This window comes from Cimex lectularius, unplaced genomic scaffold, assembly GCF_000648675.2.
Source record: "Cimex lectularius strain Harlan isolate CLEC.00 unplaced genomic scaffold, Clec_2.1 scaffold50, whole genome shotgun sequence".
Lineage (NCBI taxonomy): Eukaryota > Metazoa > Arthropoda > Insecta > Hemiptera > Cimicidae > Cimex > Cimex lectularius.
The window spans coordinates 391,650-415,339 of NW_019392716.1; the positions used below are offsets into that span (position 1 = coordinate 391,650).

The following is a 23,690-nucleotide window of genomic DNA, read 5'->3' on the forward strand; positions in this document are numbered from 1 at the left end:
AGCCGAGGAATTGTTTTGATTATTTGGAAACGGGACGCGGAGTCGAATGCCAAATTAATTCAGAAAGGCTCGGATTACATTCTCTCGACTATTATTCCTCTATTATACCGTTTTGGGTTTTGCTTTTCGTTCTTTACACGCGTCATTGCCTGCAGTTTATTTCTTTTTGATGCGAGGTCCGTTGCCTTGCTTTTTTCCCCTCTATTAACCACAAAGCCCTCTTCTGTTTTACTTACAACTCTTCCTCCTCCGCTTATTTAAATATATAAATATTCCAGTAGCTCGCTGATTTGATAACACGACTACTTTCAGGCGGTCATAAAACCTTTTAAAACGTTTCCGTACACCAGGGAAATCCATAAAAGGGCCTTCTTAAAATATTATATGGATGAGTATTTTTAGTGTGTGAGTGTGTGTTTTACAAAGCAGCCATTTTCAGTTATAAATTATTAACAGATCTCTTTTGCACCGACAAACCTTTTACGTCCTTTTACGCGTTTTCATGCTTTTTTTTTCTTTCAAATATTCATCCTCGGAAAATAACGTTTCATTTTTTTGCTAATTGATTTAATAATTTGACTACATATTTGAAACACATTTCAGTTAGTGCGTAAAAAAGCTTATGTTAGCACTGAAAATAGCGACAAGCGCATTAGTAATCTTTGATCATTCATGTTTTCTTATTCTTGCTGTTTTGGGTTTTGGCTCTTTGCCATCTTCAGTGTTGGTTGAAGAACATAAGTGCGTAGTTGTGTTGGTTATTAGCTTCAGATTTGTAACACAGGTTTTGTTATTTGGCGGTCATCCTGAACTGCCTTGTCAGGTTTGGTTTGTCAAACAAATCTCTCGGGATAGAGATTTTGGGATTAAAGAAAATAAGAAGTGTGTGGTGATTAGTGACCGTTAATCGATATTTATTTACAAAGAGGGCACTCTCGACACGACACGCAAGAATGGCAAAATTACACAGAAGACAAATATTTTGAGCCCTGAAGATGATCTCAATAAAGATCGAAACGTTGGCACGATAAAGAAAATGTTTTTCTGAAACCTACATCACACCAGACCGCATCTCACAATTACTAAATAAATAGAAAATAAGAAGGTAGTAGATGGTGTCTTGTTTCAAGTGCCTAAAAATAGCAACTTAATGATTCGCCATCTTATGATTAGTTTGAGTTAAGATTAAAATTAGAAACATATATGGTTTGTGTTTGGGCTTACCGTGCTTTTATCATTAAATAAACCACTGAAAGCAAACTTACTTGAATTTTTTTATAGTCTGGTCGAACCTTTTTAGTCCCGCCAGTTAGGTCGATCACACGCAATTTGCCATTGTAGAGTAGGTATGCGTGTTTTTGCCAATGTTTCTTTGTGAAATTTTTAGTTTGGGCATGTCATCGCTGTTTAGTCTAGCATGCGTGTTTTGACTTATCATCATCTTCAGTGGTGGGTTTGATTTGATTATAAGGATATATGTGGTTGTTTTTAACTTTACTATCCTTATTAACTTGAATAACTACTAAAAATGACCGCAAACAACCAAATTACTTAATCAGTTTTTGTGGTTCGACCGATCATCTTGGTCGGCCTTGTATCGCTTATTTCGTCTGTCATATGCATTCTGCCATTTTTGGTGATGGATTTGATGGATTAAATAAAATAACGTAGAAGGTGTCTTGGCTAACTTGCTTATACTCCTGACTGAAAATTACAGAAATCCAAAAAATGTCTAAAATAATAAAACAAGCGAGATTGTTTTGGCTGTCCGCCATGTTCAGTGTTAGGTTGAAGCAAGTATTAGAGTAAATTTATGTTTTAGTGGTCAATTGACCAAGATACTTCTTTCAATTAATTATTCTTTTTTATGTAAGGTCTTGGTTGAGATAAAAGTGGTTGAAAATGGCAAAAAAATTCGAACGGTTGTAGGTTGATTTGGAGAGTTTGTGTCCGAGATCGAAGTCTCGATAGCTCAAGTGGTAGAGCAGCGGCGTGGGTTCGAATCCCGCTCGCGACACTGACTTTTTTCATATCGATCAAGACTTTAAATAGAAAGAATAATTAATTATTAGAACATAGATGTATGTGTATGTTTTCCTCATCACCCTGTTTATTATCGTGTCTGTCCACCAAAAATGTCCGAGAACGAACGAGCTATTAACCAATTTTTACTATTTGACCGATCACCCTGGTTTACTAAGTGTTCCTTGGACACTCAAACGGATTATGCCATGAGTTGTTGATTTCTTGAATATAATAAAATAACGGTTTGTTGTCTTGCCTAATCCTGCTTCTAACCCTGATTATTCTCTGGAAATGGCAAAAACCGTCTAAAAGATGAAATCATCTGTAGTGGTGGGTTCCTCCTTATACTTATAATTTTTGTAGTCTTGGTCGATCTTTATCTGCATGGTCTCAGGTTTATTAGTAAATTACAATTAATTAAGAGTTTTAGTTGAGACAAAAAAGTCAATGGCACGAGCGGGATTCGAACCCACGATCTTCGGCTAGATACGCCGCTGCTCTACCACATGAGGATTGGATTCTCGACGACAAATGAAATGACCACGTAGAGCTTTAGTGAAGTATACTTCATTTTAAATCATTAAATTCACTAATTTCGTGGTCCGCTTGACCAATTAATATATTACAATTAATTAATTAAATTGAAAAATGGCAAAAAGGATGGAAAATTCAAAAAGGTGGGGTTGAGATGGGAAGTTGGTGTCCGAGTGGATCGAGGTCACGATAGCTCAAGTGGTAGAGCAGCGGCGTATCTAGCGGAAGATCGTGGGTTCGAATCCCGCTCGTGCCATTGACTTTTTTATCTCAACTAAAAACCTTAATTAATTTTAATATATTAATTGGTCAAGCGGACTACGAAATTAGTGAATTTATTAGTAAATTTGTGGAAATTCGTGTTTGTCTTGCCAATTTTGCATTCGTAAAATTTCTCGTTTTGGTTTGCTTTGTTCAATCATTCTGGTTTGTATATTTTAGTCATTCGGAATATTTTTTGTTCATTCAATCAAAATCAGTCCTTGGTTTGTCTCTAACCAAAATATTTTGAAATTAACTTTTTTTTTAATGTAAATATTAAATTATGTATGCGCTTGTCTTTTAGTTAGAATACTTTTCTTTTGAGGAGTGGAAGGATTTCTATTAAAGACTGATCGTACTTTCGTATACCTGAATCGACCGGGTATTTGAATAACTAGTAACATTTCAAAGTTAGTCCCTGTTGTTAATAAAAAACAAGAGTTACGACATATTTGCCAACCTTTTAGTAATTGAATCAAAACAAAAACGTAACAAAAGAGCACAAGGGGAGTTGGATGTGCAGAGGGAGTACGGATAGAATAGATATGACGTGAGCAAATATTTATGATTAATTACGTTGGAGAAGGGCGGACAGGGGCCATTTCCCAACTGTCATCGCCGGCGGAGGGCCAGGGGAGCCCTTCGAGCTAGCCCATTACTTTACCACAAAGACATTAGCCACCGGCTCTAATATCTACATTTCACTCATATAATTATCCAAAGCTGTCATTGGTAATAAATCAAGGTAGGCTACGTAATTCCGTAGGCAGAGCGGGCCGGCGATAAACGGATCGATAGTTGAAGAGAGTGGACAATTGGAAATAAAATCGATTTGATTGCACTCAAAAAGGTCTCGTAATCACAATAGCTTCTGTCAAACGGAAGTCCTTTAGAAAAACAACTGAACATTTTCTAGGTCTGTTTCAGGAAATAATCGAAATAATGTTACTTGTGACATTAAAAGCGTCTGTTTGATAATGATCTTCAGAACTTATGAACCAAACATGTAAAATAAAATTATGGTAATCAAAACGAATTTGTGGAATTTCTTTTTTAAATCTGTTTGGTGAAAAACCTGCAGTTTTGTATGTATTTCTTTTTTTTCTTTTTTTTTGGGGGGGGGAAGAGGGAATGTCTGTTAAGTTTCGGCTTCTTGCCATCTTCAGTGGAATGATTGTTAAGAGTATGAGCTGACACTTTTCAGCTTTTTTTGCTATTCTCAGGAAGTAAAGACAACGTACCATCTACGTATATTTTTATTTAATCCGACAAACCCACCTCTGAAGATAACAAAATGCGTGTGCTCGAAACAAGCGATTCAAGTATATAAGCAATGTCATACAAGATATCGGCCAGGAAAACCCTCCATTGGATGTATTGATTTTGTACAAGCACGTAGATAAGAGGTAAAATAAGTACATGGGTGAGTTGGTTTTTAATTTCCCACAGTTTATAATCCTGATCAACTAATACTGATGTTCAGTCCACAATGTGCATAATGGCGTGTTTTGGGTGATTTTCAGTGGTGGGTTGGGAATAATTATAAGCAAGGCTAAGTAGTAATCCCCTCACCAATGTACTTTACAACTGATGATGGCGAAACGCCATAACATTCTTCCTGTTTTAGTATGTCAGACGCGATTCAGTTTTAGGCGATTTTCATGCAGTTCAGAGAAGATGTGGCCTTTTTTGTTTAATGCAGTACAACCCATCAGTGAAGATGACATATTGCATATGAGACGCGAAACCATCTAGATAAGAATGCAGACCGATGATCGACCAAACAACAAAATCTATTGTGCCTCGGTCTTTTGCGATCATTTTTGATGGTTCGTTAGGGTTGCAAGCATGGTGAGACTAAAACCAACCCCTTAGTACTTCTCTACTTTAAACTTTAGTCCTAGAATAAATATCGATACATTCCATGGAGTGTTTTTGGTTAATTAAAATAGTACGTAGGTGAGTTGGTTTTTAGTTTCTGGTCAACTAATGGTGATGGCCACTCCACTACGTGTATAATGGCGGGTTTTGGGTGATTTTCAGTGATGGGTTGGTAATAACTATAAGCAGGGCTAAGTAGAAATCCCCTCTCCAATGCACTTTACAACTGATGATGGCGAAACGCCATAACACTCTTTCTGTTCCAGTCAATTAGACGCGTTTCAGTTTTGCGCCATTTTCATGCGGTACAGAGAAGCTGTTTTTGTTTGTTTAATCCAGTACAACCCATCACTAATGACGACTAATTGCAAAACCATCTTGATAAGAAAGCAGACCGATAATCGACCAAACAACAAAATCTGTTGTGCCTCGGTCGTTTCCGATCATATTTGATGGTTAGTTAGTGTTAAAAGCACGGTGGTACGTAAAACCAACCCCCAAGTACATCTCTACTTTAAACTTTAGTCCTAGCACAAATATCGATACATGCCGTTGACGGTTTTTAGGTAATTTAAATAAGGTGGTGGGTTGATATTTAATCTAACCCAGCTTATGTCCGAGGACAATTATTGATGATGTCCTCTCTACTACGATAAGGCACATTTGGCTTGTTCTTTCTAGCATATTTACATAGATTATTTCAGACTTCAGAGCTGGTGTGTAATAACGATGAAAATAAGGACAAAAGTGGATTGGTTAATGACCGAAACTCCAAACTATCAATAATTTTATCCCTGATTCTTCCTGTTGTTCTTAACGAATACAAACAACTATCAAGAAACTGCAACTATTTTAAGGGGTTTTTTTAAATTTAAGAAAAAAATGTATTTCCTTTTAGACAATGGGAAACTGAGCCACCCTTTTGAAACGTTTACAAATCCCTGAGATGTCGTAGTTACAGGCTGTAGACCCAAAGAACCCAAATCAAACACTAAACACGTTCCTTTATACAAATCAAATTGGGCTGGCCGATCGCTATCGGATTTGTTTTGCAGATTCATTCGATCTAAAACATATTACGGATAATTATGTCATCTCTGAAAACATATTAGTAGATTTTTCGCAAGACTTTTCCAAAAATTTCCATTGTCTATGTACTTATATCAGTGATTTGAGAGTTCTATTTTCAATAAATATATGTGTTTTTGTCGAAAAATGTAAGAAAATAATTTTCATACTGCTACCTCAAACTATTAATCTTTCAGACATATATTTACTTATTGTCTTTTCATTAATTAAGGTGATCTGAAAAGAACTTCACTGATTATTTTGAATTACCATAAGTCCATGACTTCGTTTCACGAAGGATCAAGTTATTTTCAATATATTGTTCTATTTGAACATTGACAAATTTTCAAACTGTTTGCTTTATTTTAATATATAATTTCATGTTCTGTATCATAATCATCAAAAAGTTACCATTTCGACATTATTTTTGCTGCAAAACGTTCAAGTCCAGAAGCCAGTGAAGGCAACCGGTGCAGACAAAGTGAGATAAATTCCGAATTCATGTTTACAACTGTTGTTACACTCAAGGGGAGGGCGGTGAGGAAAAAGAATAGTTAAAGGAAATGAGAGAGTGAGCCTGGGACAGGGGTAATATAGGGCGAGAAGACGGAGAACGGGGTGGGTATTACTACCGGTCAGGTATTCCAGTAATTTGACTCGGTCGACCTCTACCCGTAATGAATCCTAATGGTAAGAAGGGGTTGAAATCCGACATCAACACTGCACAACATAAAACAGGGGAATTTTGAGATTTTAGAACGCTTTTAAACGCCGGCGTTATCTACGATGTGTTTCCACTGGAGTAAACTTACTCTTTGTCTGATAAGCCTTGATTTTTACTAAAACCTCCCAATTAAATATTACCTTAAGTAATACCAAAATTATCCCATCCACAATGATGTAAAACACACACTTCTTTCATTTCTTCCTTGGGACCCCAACAAAGTTCAGGATGGATTACACTATTTCTTGTTTGCTCGAAAACTATTCTGCTACATTAAATTTGAATAAAACCCGTGATACTCTATACTAAATTGTTTATTCCTTGCTGGTATTACCTTTTGAGTCGCTCAACTAAGTTGAGAACAGAAAGTTCTTGTTCTTAGTTCATAAGTTTATAATCCATTATGGACCGTTTATCCTGTACCGAGATTTACAATTACCATGACCAACCATACAAAAGTTAGTAAAGATCATTCTAGATGTAGGTATTTTTTCAGTTAATTTTTTTTTAATGCTAGTCTGACGAGCCGCACTTTTTCATTTCAACCAAGACCTTACATAAAAAGAATAAAAAATTTAAAAAAGTAATTTGATCAATTAGACCATTAAACATAATGGATGTATGTATTGTGTTTATTAGATTATTACGAAAAGTTTTCTTTTTGTTTTTCAAGTCACACCCATTTCTACACGTTCATATATCTATCTATCTTTTTTTCCTTCTATCTCTCACATAAACTTACTGTAGTAGTTTCTCTCTTCTCACTCTTACAATTTCTCTGTCTGTGTGTCTGTCTGTATGTCTGTCTGTGTCTCTCTCTCTCTCTTGCTTTATGTTTTATTATCTGTCTCTTTTTATCTCTTTATTTATTGGTTTCTTTCTCTTCCGCAAACCTCTGTTAACACTTTCTTCTGTTGCTCTCAATCTTTCTGTTTCTCATTCTCTCTGTTTCTCTTACTCTTTCTCTCTGTTCCTTTACTTTTTGTTTATCATTTTATCTTATTATCTTTATTTTTGTTTATTATGTTCTCACTTTCTTTCTCTTTTCCTCTGTTGATCTCACTCTTTCTGTCTCTCTTTGCCTCTGTTGCTCTCACTCTTTGTTTATGCTTCTTTCTGTTGTTCTCTCTGTTTCTTACTTTCTCTCTTTTGCTCTCACTCTTTGTTTGTCATTCTTTCTGTTGTTCTCACTGTGATTCTCTTTCCCTCTGTTGATCTCACTCTTTCTGTTTCTATTTGCGTCTGTTGCTCTCACTCTTTGTTTCTGTTTATTTCTGTTGTTTTCACTGTGTCTCCCTTTCTCTCTGTTGCTCTCACTCTTTCTATCTTTTCCTCTGTTGATCTCACTCTTTCTGTCTCTCTTTGCCTCTGTTGCTCTCACTCTTTGTTTCTGTTTCTTTCTGTTGTTCTCTCTGTTTCTTTCTTTCCCTCTGTTGCTCTCACTCTTTGTTTGTCTTTCTTTCTGTTCTTCTCACTGTGTCTCCCTTTCACTCTGTTGCTCTCACTCTTTGTTTGTCTTTTTTTCTGTTGTTCTCACTGTGATTCTCTTTCCCTCTGTTGATCACACTCTTTCTGTATCTCTTTGCGTCTGTTGCTCTCACTCTTTGTTTCTGTTTCTTTCTGTTGTTCTCACTGTGCCTCCCTTTCTCTCTGTTGCTCTCACTCTTTCTATCTTTCTCTCTGTTGCTGCCACTCTGTCTTTCTTTTTCTCTTTTGTCCTCACTCTATCTTTATCTCTCTTACTCTATCCATCTATATATGTACCTAAATATCTATCTATATTTATCTACATATCTACATGTTTATCTCTTTTCCCTTGTTATTATTGCACTGTTTTCTTTTATCTCTCCATATTTTATCTATCATTTTTTCTATCATCATCAGTTTATTTATTATTTTCTCTTTTTCACCTTTCTCTCTTCCTCCCTCTCCCCTTTCTTTCTTTCTCTTTCTTTCTCACTCCTTTCCCACACGCAATATTTTATCTGTTTTGAGTTGTAGAGTGTTTTTCCTTTGTATAGTTTGATTTGGATGCATACAGACAATAGATGAAGAGGAAAATTAATTACTCATGTACAATTATAATGTATTCATAGATTTCTTCAATTGACGACACTTTTATAATTGATCTGTATAATAGGCCTATATGAAATATTTATTATTTAATTTTGCCAGGTGAACTTTGTTCTGTATTTTGTTGTACGGAAGAGGATAAAAACTAATATTTTCTTTTCTTGTTTTTCTAGGTGAGTACAGTTCACGGAATGGTTTTAAGTGGGATGGATGTACGTGAGTAAACATTTCACTATTAAAAGTTTAAATAATTTAACCATTATTTCACATGTTTAGTATATATTTAAAAAAAAAACATTAATTAAGGTAAAGCTGGTATTCCATACAACGAGGTTAGTGGCAAAAGGCTTACTTTGAGGTGGATTTAGTTTCGTCGTTATTATAGGGAAAAGGACGACAGTGCATGTACGGTCACAACCATATTAATTTCCATCGCATGTTGTATAAAGGAAAGGACAAATAATGGGGAAACGTTGTTTACCGTTGATAAAAGGGCCCTAATGTAATAGAACGGTGAGGAGGTAAAAGGGTTCGCTGCGGACGCGGAAGGGAAGAAGGTGCAGAGAGAGATAGACGCCCCCCTGAGATAATGAGCCTAGTTAAAGCAACTTCTCAAAGCTCCGGGGGACGGTTGCTCATACAGCAACCCCCAAGCAACTCGAGGAGGAAACGGACCAACACTTGAATTATCAAACATAAATGCAAATGTCGAAGTTGAGGATCCCCCGAGGCTTATCCACACACGCGGCGCCTCTCTTACAACCCCGAGCCGCAAAACAACACCCCTATATTAATCAACCCCCGGGCCAACTGGGCTCGCCAACTTCTTCAGTTTACACCCCAACACGCCTTTTTAAATTTTTTTTACCAGGGTTTTTCTTAACATATGTTGGCCAGGTTTTTAATGTTCCTGCCACCCACACAGACTGAGCTATGTCAGCAACAGATGGGTCTTAGATAATACGGTTTTGCATAAATTTCTAAATTTTTGCTTGAACTTTTTTTTCTTCAAAAGAACCTTTTCAAATATTTGAAGTATTCATGTGGTTTGGATACCTCTGAGAGCCGCAATTATTTTACATTTTACTTTTAATTAATAAAAAACAAATTTACAATAATGTAGGGACTTAGCGGGAAACCATCTGAAAGTAGAAACAATTTCTCTTGATTACTGCTTTCTTCCTTTGGTGACCTTAACCTGTACTTCAATGAAACTTGAAATAAAATTTGTTCTTCTGAATTTAATAAAAACTCCATCAATTTTACGATGTCTTACTGTGATACGTATACTAATCGGTATACATTTCTGCCTTAGTTGTAATTTGTTTACTTACATAATCCTTATGATCTATCGTACGACCATTGATCTCTGATATACATTTCTTTTCATAAATTACATTAGGAAATAAAGAATAACACTGTTATACTTTATTGCGATATAATGTGATTTCACATTCCCGTAACTTTCCAAAAATAGTACTCATCTAGATTACTAGAAAGTATTTGTTTTCTTTGTCACAACAAAATAGTTCTGAGCTTGATATAGCACTATTAAAATAACTTTATTAGTCTATTTGTCTTCTAATTCGTCGACAAGTCGTATATTCGATTATACTCTGAACTGCGCAGAACCAGAAATAGCCGTCGTTTAAAAATAGATGTAATTTAAATCATCCAGATTTATGGACGATTATTTCATCATCGTTGCAAAATATCTCGGAATGATTCGATGTTTGTAAACATTAGCTACGATGCAGTAAAATATTTAGAAAATGTTTACTTTTCAATATATTTTATAGATCTGCGCATGATCAAACGTAAAAAAGAAAGTCTCCTGGGACCCAATGAAATATAAAATAAAGGGGATCGATGCAGTTGAAAGAATATCGTGGTTGCATGGGTTACAAGCCACATAGGGAATAGGGAAAGCCGGGAACGGAAAAGCAAACAGGGCGTTCACGATGTCGCCCGACTCTTCCCAACCTCGACGCCTAGCACATTTAAATTATTATTTTCAAATACAGTGAAATGAGAATCGTAAAATCGCTGGGCTTGTAAAAATAGAAATAACACTGTAGCTAACTGTGGCGAGTTAAGAAAGACGACCAGGACGAAAATGAAAAGGCCAAACTGACAAGAATGCCCATAGATCATACCAAAATAACTTACTTTTTGGCCGGAAAGCAAGCGCGTAGGTTCCCGTTATGCAAAGTTTAAATAACGTTTGAGCACATTTTTAATTGTAGAACGGTAGACTTATGGAGGCAATAAAACGTCATATTAGTCGGACCTGTGCGTAATCTTGTGACACGGTGGCGTGGCGAGCGTAAATCCCTTTTCTGGAACCTCAGGACTCAAGGAATTATGTTTTGTTGTGCCTGTGTTATATTTATATTAACATAATACAATGAATGTAATTTATTAGCGGGAATGAAAGGGGTCCATATCACTCCTCCGAGGAATATGCAGCGCTCTGGGAGAAGTGAATGTAGTCAGACTTCTATGTTGGATTTATGTTAATTTATTGGAATGAATGTAATTTATTAGCGTGAAAGGAAAAGGTCGTTTAACCTGCCTCGAGGATTCTGTACTCTATAAAGTATACCCTATAAGAATTTACTCTAAGATGAGTTGGTGACATCTGGAGAGTAAAAGTAATTAGTGAGTGGGTTCAACACTGTCCCTAAGAATATCGAGTGCTCTAGGGTGAGTGTGTGACGTTTGGAGAGTAAAAGTATTTATTAGCGAATGGAGGGAGGTTCAACTCCTCCCCGATGAATATCGAGTACTCTAGGATGAGTGTGTGACGTCTGGAGAGAAAAAGTAATTTATTAGCGAGCATGGAGTGGGTCAACCCCGCCAGAGAAATATCCAGTACTCTAAGATGAGTGTGTGACGTCTGGAGAGTAAAAGTAATTTATTAGCAAGAATGGAGGGGGGTTCAGCTCTTCCCCGATGAATATCGAGTACTCTACGATGAGTGTGTGACGTCTGAAGAGTAAAAGTAATTTATTAGCGAGCATGGAGTGGGTCAACCCCGCCAGAGAAATATCCAGTACTCCGAGGGAGTGAATGTACCCAGACTTCTATTTTTTTGTGATTAGAAATATGTGTTTTGGCTATTCTGTAGTTGACGACCTGAGGTACAAAAGAAAGGCCAGCATTTTAGGATATCGACATAGTGTACATATTAAAGCAGAGAGTCTTTTAAATGACGGCAGGCTGAAAAATACACATGAAAGGCCAGAAAAAAGAGTAAAACGCGCAGAAGGGCCAATAATGGCCTCATCTGTTTGTTGGCTCCTAAACGTCACATTCTTATTATTTGAGTACTAAGTAAAACATTTATATTGTTTTGCTTCTTTGGAAATGTTGAAAAGCTTGAACTTTTATAATATTTATTGCTTAAATTGAAGAAAGTCGTTTATTCATCGCTTGTTAAAAAATTTCTTCAAAGTTCATTACACGTCCTACCATAATTCTTTAATTATTTACTCTAAGTTTTTGTATATTTTATGATATATGGAAGCTATTTTTTAAATTTTTTGTTAATAACAAATGAATATTGGACGTGTAATGTTTTATAGAAAAGTATGGTTTATTATTATTTGTATAACCCAATCAATGATATAAGGCAAAGAAATGTGTTTACAGATAAAACTAGACAAACCTAAATTTTAGGAGACTTGAACTGAAAGCAATATTATGGATCTAATAAATAAATCGTCCATAAACCGACGACGCTGCGTCGAAAGGCGAAAGAGTGTGGGTTGCCTAACTCCAAAATTGATAACTTATCGGAGGTTATCCGTGGGGGCTATCCGAGAAAGGGAAAGAAATAATGCAATAGGGTCCAGATTAAATCATCTGATTGGATTAGGTCGAATTACTGAGTGATTCCTCGACGTGAACGAAATCGAAATACGATCTCGCATCCGAACGCCTTTGGATTTCTTCAAAACTTTGACCTCCTCCCCGTCCTCTTCACGTGGGACGGGCGAATCCGGAGATTTTGGTTTCACGGATATACCATTAGGAGATTTCGATTATGTCAGATAGAGAAAACCTATATGCTTTTATGTAATGACAGCATGAGAAATATTTGTTTATAACATTAATAATTTATTTTTTAACACAAACTGTAAAACATATTGTTATAACCAAAAAGTACACAAAAATGAAACATTTAACAACAATCATTATATAAAAAACTGGATTATTTGAACAAGTTAAAGCAATATCTTACCTTTGCGAAGCCCATATTTAAAAAAAAACTATTGTACTTATTGTAAGCTTAATAGTTAGATATCGATAGTTTTGATGCTTTATTTATTACTGTGAGTAATCTTTTTGAAGTTTTGTTAGCTTCATTTTAATTCTGTTTTTGGCGTTTTCATTATATGGTTAATTTTTACTAGATATTGTTCCTTTTTAATTTTTTCAGCCTAAGTTCGATTTCTTCCAAAAAAGACATGCCGGAGGACAAATTTGATTTTTTTTTTTAGAGGCATTCGACAGCTTGTCATTTCAGCCCCGAAGCACTAACAAACTCCCGCTTCACACAATCACACCAATAAATACATTCACTCCATACATACATTAATCGCACTCATACTGTTTGGTGGATGGAGTACTCGATATTCCTCCATCTAACTGTTCCCTACAATAAACTAAGCTAATTTGGGGTCAATGGTGTACTTTTATAAAATTTCCGCCATCAGCCCCTCCCCATTCATACGAATAGATACATTCACTCATACAAGACACAGAACACAAAACACATCTACATAACTTCTACATATAATAAAAAATTCCCAATTTCCTTAAAAAGCGGAATAGGTAACTCTCATACTTGCTGCTATGTCCGAGGACCCTTCCTAAATCTGGTGATATACCTACTCGCGCCCTGTAGGAAGCCAAGGCACGACACGCATCGATTATGTGGGATATAATGGGATTATATCGAGCAACCTTTCTATTCATAAGAGACACGTGCGGGGAGATTGGCCCACCAGGAAGTGACCTTGTGTCAACCGTCAATTCTTAGTCTGGCAAGAACTATTCCTTCTTTACGGCTCAGATCCTCAGGAGGCCATCTTTCCAGTGTGCTAGAAAAATATTATTAATCATGAATTGGTTGGGTGTAAAGGATAGAATTTTAACCTGGCAAATAATCGGTCTAAACAGCATTTAAACATGTGAAAGAGAACATTACTCCAAAATAATATAATCTCATTTATTAATTTATAACTTAATTATTTGTTTTCTATTTTCAATTTTATAACGGAAAATTTATTTTATCTAGCTTATTTGTCAAATAAATAGTAATTAGATAAAAACAAATTATAAAATCTCATTGCATTATTATTGTATTATTTTTGATTTTGTTTAATATTATTGTGTAATGATATTTAATTATTATGTTCGATAAAAACATGTTTACTGTTTACTTCTGAGTTCAATAGACAGTAGGTAAACAATATTTTTCATTAATAAGCAAAAAAAATGTAAGATATCAGATTAGGAAAGATCGCATATCGCTATTTTGGATTGTGAAAATAATTTTTTTTTAAATTTCTTAATGAAACAAAATTCCAAACATACAATCTGTAGTTTATAAAATTGCATGCAGTATTTATTGTTGTTTTTGACAGTTTAACTTTAGATATAATTGTCTCTCATTGCGTTTATCAATTACGAAAAAGCGGTTAAATGTGCAAACCAAACTGGAGCATCGAAAAGCACCTTAAAAAAAGCTTACATGAGAAGACATCAATTCAAGAGAAGAAATTTAATGGATCAGTAGAAATTAACCGAAGTGGAAAACAATGATGTTGTTTATCATGTGTTGTTTTTAACATCTACGTCGAACTAGTTCGTCGATGACAGTGTGAACTAAAACTTCTGGTGACATACCTACTCGCGCCCTGTAGGGAGCCAAGGCACGACACGCTTCGATTATGTGGGACGTCGAGCAACCTTTCTCTGCATTGGAGACACGTGCGGGGGGATTGGCCCACCATCAAGTGACCATGTGTAGTGACCACCTACATCCAAACGAACCCAGTATCAATACGCTACTTTTTGCTGACGATCAGGTAGTTGTAGAAAGAACAAGATGATATCCAGCATTCCAAACCAGATATGCAAGAAATTTGACTAGAAAATCCCAACAAAACCAAGGTAATAGTTTTGAGGGGGAGAACCCAGTGCGATCCAAAATCGATATTGATAACACAATAGTGGAGCAGGTATTGTACTTCATCTTGCTTGTCTGCGACGTGGCAGGACCGTACAACGTCGTGGCGAAGATTGGAAGGTTCAAAAGATTGTGGGACTCCATCCAGCTAGTTCACTGGAAAAACTACGAAAAAAACACAGTTCAAATTTTGCAAAGTGGTTGTAACCTTACTGACAGAAGTGAATCTTGGACGCTAACGTAGTGAGAAGAGCAACCAGTTCTTTGACGCACTTTATTTTTTCCAAACTCAGAAGGTGGTTTTTGGGTGTTTTTGTCCAATACAGATTCCCAATTTTAGTCCATACCCCAAACATCTTAAGGACCTACCAGGAATGTAGCATTTCCTTCCCAATCAATGGCATTCATTCGTCCTGGGATCCAGTAAAAAGCAATTATTTTTTGCACAATTTATATCTTGATATATCTAGTGCGAAAACGCTAACATAACACCACCATTAAACCTTGCAAAATACAAGCATAGAATGAAAAATAGCATGAAAAAGAAAGCTACATACGTCCGCTATGACAACTGTTGAAACAGTAACTAAATTATTCTGGAGGCGTCAGTGGCCGCAATGGTTTAGGCGTTGACACGGCGCTCATCACTGTAAGGTAAAGGTCCCGGGTTCGAATCCAGCGGCCCTGCCTACTTACGAATGGACTTTTTTTCAAAAACACCGACACCCCGAGGTTGATATAACCTCTGCTGTTGCGAACCCTCGTAAAAAAATAAATAAATAAAATTAACTAACTTAACCAACGAACAAAAGAAAGAGACACCTAACAAACAAGTATTAAATAAATATATAATTCTCGTTCCAAGAGATAAATCTAATCTTTATCTCTTTCATTCTCTTCTTTTCTCCCTCTTTCTTTCCCTCTCTGTTATCTTTTCCACTCTCTTTCTCTCTTTTTCTTCTTTTTCTATCTCTCTCTTTCTTTATCTCTATCTTTCCATTTCTTCTATATTTTAGACTCTCTTTCTCCTCTTACACAATCTCTCCCTTTCCGCTGTCCCCCTCTTAAACAATCTATCTCTTCCTCTCTCTTTATTTCATTATTTTTCTTACATACTCTTTATATTCTTGTCTCTCTTTTTCTCCCTCTCTTTCTATTTGCCTATTTATCTCTTTCTTTATTTCTCTCTTACTCTTACACTCCATTTATTCATTTCTCTTTCTCTCTCTCCCTCTCCCTCTCCCGCTCACACTCACGCTCCCTCTCCATCACCCACTGCCACTTTCTCACCCTCTCCCACTCCCACTTCCTCTCACTCCCTATCACCCTCTCACCCTCCCTCCCTCTTTTCCTCTCACTCAAATTTAAATTCCATCAAACCAAAGCATTCAAAACGAGGGCGAATATAGCATTTTTATGGTTCAAATTACTCTTATATAATCGATTTCACTTCAAATCAAATTAATTATTAAAATAAGCGATCTCTGATATGTCATTGATGGCATTTTCATACCAAGTTCAATATGTGCATTTTATTGTACTAGCACTAGTGCGAAAAAAATTTCCTCCAACAAAAGTAACCCGATAGGAAATAAAAATATCGTCTGAGTGACGTAATTAGCAAAAAATTCTTTAGGCGTTCAAACGCAATCATTTCCGTTTTTGAGGAATTGCGTCATCAAGCTCATATCTTTCATGGATTTTTTTTCTTCTACATCAGTTCATTCCAGGGTGCTCCCTCTCCTCCTTTCCACGTTTAATGCGGCAGCAAGCCTATTCAATTTGGCGAGCAATTCGTCTCTCTTTGTGACAGTCGGTATTGAGTTACTCCGGCTCCCTTCGTCTTACTCATCCGGACATACTCTCCGAATTGCTCTCCTCCGACGCTTCGCATATTAATTTACCAGGTGCTTCTGTAACAATTTCTTTGTCCCCCCCCCACATCCAGCCATTTCCAGCTTAGCCTGGAACAACGCCTTACCTTAATCCAATACCGATGAACCTTCCCCTTTATCCAACGGTACAAAGGACCCAATTTATTGAGAACTTGCGAACAAAGTATTGTCCGGCTCTTGTCGAGGTAGGAAATATTATTCGGGCTCATGATTCAGCAGCTCAGTTTCGACGCTTTTATTTTTTCGAGGGCAACTAGTTTTATCCATTTCTCAGAAAAGAATTATCTAAAACCCGCTACAAAAACTATTGTCAGGTACGATTTATTGAATTTTTTATAATCTTTGTTTTTATGTTTCACCGTAAAATAGAAGTCCTTGCTGGTGTATAATAATGTACGAAATTCTGAAAGACAAAAGGCAGTTGTTTTACTGCTAAGAGGCATGCCTGAGCACGACATGTCAAAATAATACAGCCCGTTTACTAATAACTATAATAATTTCATATTTTTATTAGATCCTGTTTATAAATATTCTAAATTTCAACAAATTTTATTGAACAAAGTTCTTATCAAACAAACTAATTGTCAGAAAGGATGATTGGAGCTTTAACCGGAGTTGTTGTGCAGAATGAAAAACGAGAATAATGCTTTTGTTATGAAAACCCATAATTAGGAAAATGGACTACGCCTTTAGTTACTACACGCTATGTATTTTACTCTCACTCTTTCTCTCTCTCTCGCTCTCTCTCAGTTTCTATCTCACTCTCGCTGTCTCCCTCTCCTTCCCTCGCTTTCTCTCTCTCTCTCTGCCCCTCTCTTTATCTCACACACTCTCTCTCTCTCTATCCCTCCCTCTCCCCCTTTCGCTATCGCTCTCTCCCTCCCTCACACTCCCTCTCATTCCCTCCCTTTCTCACTCCCTCTCTTTCTCTCCCTCACACTCACTCTCACTCCCTCCCTTTCTCACTCTCTCTCCCACTCACTCCCTCTCTTTCTCTCCCTCACTCTCACTCCCTCACCTCACTCTCACTCTCACTTCCTCCCTTACCCTTTCACTGTTTCTCTCTCCCTCCCATTCTCACTCTATCTTTCTCGCTCCCTCTCTCTCCCTCCCTTTCTCACTCTCTCCTTCTCTTTCTCTCTCTATCTCTCTCTCTTTCTCTCTTGCCGTTTCTCTCTCTCTTCTTCAGTCTCTCTCTCTCACACACTCCCTCTCTCTCTCTCTCTCTCTCTCTCTCTCTCTCTCTCTCATTACATTTAATATTTAAAAACTCAATTTCTCTTATAGGGATGAACGCTATGTCAAAGCCTTAACATTTGCGGCCACTTATTATTATTATCATTATTATTGTTAACATTATAACTGGTTGTGTTTAATCAGACGCCTATGCGCTGTTTTTGTTTTCCAGTAAATAAAATAAACATTATTGTGCCTCTCATGTGCTTCAGTTCGACATACACAGTATTAGTTATTATACCATCCATTCGCATAATTAAAGGATTGTTTTTCGAGTTGCCTAGAAAAAACCCAGCGAAAATTGGCGGACCCAAATGTATTTCTCGTTTTACCTGGCTAATCTAATATAATTTAGAACGTTTCTGAAAGAAAGAATGATCTGGTTCCAACCAATATTCGTGGACTACAGTGTGCCGATTTTTCGTTTGTCTGTTTTGTACTTCACTGCATAATAACGTGCTCGTTATTGAGTATGCCCTTTGAAATGATGCTGTCTTGTTTTGCCTTAACTTGTTTCTATTTTGTTCTTGTTGTTCTTACATGTTTCGTATTGCATGAGTACTTTTTGTATTTTCTGAGGCTGAAAAAAACCCGTTAGTCTATATGTAGTTTTCTAATTTTTGGAAGATCAAATAGCTCAATATCAAACCGATGTTATCTTCTTCCTCATTGAACTTCACGATAGGGATAAAAGGCTGCACCGACGTGTCCTTTTTGAGTACACTTTTGATGTCGAACCGTTGAAACGAAACCATCACTATTCAACGGTTTTTATATTTCTTTCACAAAATCAAGATAGTAATCAGCAGTGATCCATCAGCATAATATAAAGATAAAATTCTATTGAAGTATTTTCAGAAAATAGAAAACGGCGCGAGTTTTTCAATTCTATTTTTTTTTCCGAATCGAAGAGGGTGCGAAGGATCCGTAGGGTTAGGAAGTATAAAGACCGTAGGTGGCCAGGACTTGTCCGTACCGGGTGAATAATTGGTGTGTGGGGCTCCTCGGAGTGGCACGAATGAGCACACTGTCAGCCTGTGGGCGCGTATGTGAGCACGTGTGTGCTGATGTGCCCGGAAAGTGAATGAACACTTGCGCTCGGACACTGGCCATGTGGTTGGTCGATATAATCAGAACAAGTCCCCCGGCAGGACAATACAACTCCTGACCCCGTATTGTCACTTGTGTGAGAAATTATCTTCCCACATCCTCGAGCCTCCATTGTGCCATTTCCAGCACTTTCAATCTTTTTTTCCCAGAGCCTTTTCAGATCCCGATGTACTAATTTCTCAATCGACAAATCCTATTATCAGCAAAAGCTTTTATTTTTCTGAAAAAATATTGTTACTCCTTCGATGCAAAAAATTAAATTGATAATTAAGTTAATGCGTATTCTAAAGACAAAAATAAGTCTTCCTTCTACAAAAAAAAAACAAAAAACAAAACTGATTATCGGAAAATGAATTGAAAAGTAAAGTAATTCTTATCTTACAGGAGGGCATACAACAATTCAACTAATTAGTTTAACCCGGGTTTCGAACACACATCTGCTAGCGTAGCAAAAACAGGTATCACTCCGCCACCTCGCCCTAATTATAAGAAATATATTTTTATATAACCCTAAATTAATTCTTTACCTCAACATCCGTATAAATATTAAACAATGTTTTTATAAGGTATTGGTTGAAATGAAAAAGCGAGTGTCACGAGCGGGATTCGAACCCACGGCCTTCGGCTAAATACGCCACTGCTCTACCACTTGAGCTATCGTGACTTCCATCCTTTTGGACACCAACAGTCCTTCTCAACCTACTTTTCGATTTTTCCCTCTTTTTTGCTATTTTTCAAATGTCGTGTCATCAGGATTCGATTTTCGGCGACAAATGAAATGGCCTCGGAGAGCTTTAGTAAAGATATACTTCGTTTTACTTATTAAATCCATTATATTTCGTAGTCCGATTGACCAAATAACTTCATTCAATTAATTAATCTTTTTATGTAAGATTTTTGGTAAATATGGTTATTTAAGTTGAGATGGCAAGTTTGTTTAGCCGAAGGTCGTGGGTTCGAATCCCACTCGCGACAGTCGCTTTTTCAATTCAACCAATACATAAAGATTAATTGATTGAAAGAAGTTACTTGGTCGATCGGACCACGAAATATAATGGGTTTAATAAATATTAAACCTTTAATGTTGGTATCTGCTTGGCTTTTTGGTCACACTTTTCTTACATCTTTCCAATTCGTTCCTCTTACACTTTTTACTTATTCAGATTCCTTTTTTCTCTTTTAAAAATACTATCGTAGGTCGGCACAATTGGAACGTAAGTTGTAATTGTTTACCAAGAAACTAATATAACAATTGCGTTGTTTAATTTAATATTTAAGGTATCGAAGCGTGGAAAATTTTCCGTAATTACTTAGGCATTTCTAATAACTTTTGGACCAGCGGTTTTACAGGACTCAAGTGGTACAACACCGGTATATTTAGCCGAAGTTTGCGGGTTCGAATCCAGCTCGTGGCACTAACTTTTACATTTCAACCAAAAACCTGACATAAAAAAGGCTTGTTGAATGTTTCGTTAATTTCGAGCCAATATTTGTAAAATAACCTGTCAATACATTTAAACTTGATACGTCCTGACAGTTTGATTTACTGAACGATTGTTATGATAAAATTGTAAAATCAGGTAAATACACTTTTGTACTCAGCAAATCAGCGGTCAATCTTTGCAATTTGTTCTTCGTGTAAAAACCGGCCTCGTGTGGTATGCCGATACGTCGGCATTACTCGTACCGGCTGAGTTGCTCTCGTCGTTCCTCTTACACTTTTTACTTATTCAGATTCCTTTTTTCTCTTTTAAAAATACTATCGTAGGTCGGCACAATTGGAACGTAAGTTGTAATTGTTTACCAAGAAACTAATATAACAATTGCGTTGTTTAATTTAATATTTAAGGTATCGAAGCGTGGAAAATTTTCCGTAATTACTTAGGCATTTCTAATAACTTTTGGACCAGCGGTTTTACAGGACGCGCATGGGGTGAAATTATTCATTGATTCCCATGAAATATAACCTTTATTAGAAAACAGCGTTCCCTGGAGGGCCCAGATTGATAATATGGGGAACATAGGGAACATCGCATTATATATATATATATATATATATATATATATATATATATATATATATACATATATACATTTATCTCTGACACTATCTCTTAATCTCTCACTCGCGTTAATTGTAAGAAAGGGCGGTCCCGATTAAATTTGCGAGCTTTCAAGTGAAACGAAGAAATAAAACGATATTCATTTATTCTCTATCTTTCTCTCTTTCTCTTAAAAAAATATATATTTTGTATGATATATATATGGACAAGAGTGTTGTGGAGGCCGGTATATAATAAACCGGAGGCGCAGAGCTATTGGATATTGTGCCCTGGTACGTGGTGGGAGTAGTTAATAGACTAGTTCCCTTCTCATGGGAGCCACCAGTGGCTATGAGGCCGAGGGAAATAACAGTTTATCGGGATCAAGTTATTGTAGCTGAGGGCGAGCAATTCGAGTGGTAAAGCCCACAACTTTTAAACGCCTACCGACTTAAGAAAATACAGAAACGAGGTGCATTTTAAGTGCTTATTCCAACCGAAACGGTGTTTTAACCGGCTAATGCCCATTTTTAAGGTCTTCCCAATGCACGTACAAGGAACATGATAAAATAATTCAATGGTAGTTAACAAATAAGATTTATAAAAAAAATGGTGATGTAAAAGGTGTAGCCACCACAAACCAACAATTTAAGTGGCTAATAGGAGAAAAATAATTGCCGATTGCGTACCAATATGAGGTCGATATATTCCATAATTCTATAAACCAATAACAAAAAGGAAAAAAAACAGAAATTTCGAACATAATATGAATGCAATCTACTAAATATGGCTTGATTTCAATCCTTATAACACCAACGATAGTTGGAATCAAAAAAACTATGATAAATAACAAAGATACATCACGAATTATAAAAGCTCAAAAATCCAATGACATATTTACATTTTTCTTGTTATAACGTTAGTTTAGTTAGTTAGTTCAATAAAATACGAAAATCATCAGTTTATCGGTGATTTGTGGAGTAAAATTATCAATACTTACAATGGTTTCTAGCTACTATAATTTTATTGAAGATAAATTGGCAAAACTACTAATATGAGCGTTATGAATTTAGTTTATTGTTGATATCGTGCTCAAATCTGTGTTTTCCAGTGAATTTTCAGCGGTGTGTTTCGATAAAAATATTAACTTACCCTGGCCATTGGCCATCCCACACTTCTGCCATTGAAACTGCCTCTAGTTTCATATACTTTCTCACTTTATACAGGCTGTCCTTTTTTTATGTCGCTCGTCTGAATTTCTCTTGAACCAATAACGCTAAAAAGAAAAAAACAAGTGTTTAATATTTTTAATCTAGTTTCAAATTTTTACCTTTTCTGGAGAAACACAAACTGCTCCGTCGTTTTCAGCGTAAAAAATTGTTTAAAATGATATGGCACGATGTATAGGGTCGTATTTGAAATTTTGAAGTTGGCCCTGTATAATTTTTCTACAAAAAAGATAAAATTGGATCAAGAGAAATTCAGCCGAGCCATTTATAAAGGACACCCTGTAAAAGCACTGCCTAAAAATCCCATCCAGGATTTTATCTTTCCAGAATTACTGAATCTTTTATCTACTAAATGAACTTCGAATCAAATACAAGAAAATGGTTAGTTTCAAAGAGTGGAAAAAACTATCTCAAACAAGGTTGTTAAATTTTATGTGCGTCAGAAGTCTTCATGGAGTGATCAACGATGTCTCATCATCATCCATTTAAGTCATATCATAAAGAGTGTGTTCGTCGTGCAATAACTTCTAATTGATATTTGTATACTGGCGACAAGAGCCAAAAATTTCAGGATGTGTTTCTTCTCACAATACGCAACAAGAAATTTCTTATAAGAAATGCCCCTGTCCGAATCTCAACGATAAAGAAGAAATTTCAGATTTTTTTTTATATAGGTCTTCTAAATTTCTTGTAGATTCTGAACTTCTGACTGCAAAAAATTTAGTTTATGCAACCTGAAAGAACGTTATATTTGCTGTAAGAAAATTTATTTATATTGCAAAATTTATGAAAAACTTCTGCAGGAAAAATTCAGAAATACCAATTATGTTGAAATTTTTGAAAAATGTTCGATTGGTAACTGTTACTAACTACAAATTTCTGTACTTTTGCAAATTTCCTCAAAAGTACCCCACTCTCTTAATCCAACGGTATATCCACCTTTTTGGATTATCCATCTGGAAGGCCCGAAAATTTCAATTTTTTTTTATTATATCGTTGAGGTTTGGACAGGGGCTTATAGGAAGTTTTTGTTGCATATGGTAAGTAGAAACATTTGAAATTTTTGAGAATTATTCCCAGTCACCTGTGTCGTGTTATGTGTATTTATGTGTATGCATGTATATCAGTCATTAATCAATATTTTTCATTTCAAATTTTGAAAAAGACTAATGAAGTAAAATTTAAATATTAATTGTTGTCTATTAGTTATACCTGTCAATTTACAATAGCGAATGTGAATATGTTTAATAACCTATAGAAATAAATATTAAATATTTTGGGTTCATTCGGAAAAAAAAGTTTGGTTTTCATAATATAGTTGGAAGTTCTGTTTAACCTTCATTTTTAACAAAGATTTTTTTGTATTTCCCTTAAATAAAATATTTTAAACATTTTTTTTTCAAAATGTTAGAA

The 23,690-nt window shown here is 35.9% G+C and overlaps 1 protein-coding gene across 12 annotated transcripts in view; it reads left to right on the top strand.

Moving 5' to 3' along the window:
- Positions 1–23,690, top strand: part of LOC106664325 (CUGBP Elav-like family member 4) — a 483,670-nt gene that overhangs the window by 109,291 nt on the left and 350,689 nt on the right. For 9 of the 12 annotated variants that reach the window (XM_014389950.2, XM_014389949.1, XM_014389951.1 and 6 more), the window contains exon 2: positions 8,740–8,778. The exons of 2 other annotated variants lie outside the window; for them this stretch is intronic. In XM_014389950.2, the coding sequence (XP_014245436.1) occupies positions 8,740–8,778 (39 nt within the window). Of the gene's footprint in view, positions 1–8,739; positions 8,783–23,690 lie in introns of all 12 variants that reach the window. One more of the 12 variants, XM_014389955.1, reaches the window with a different exon arrangement.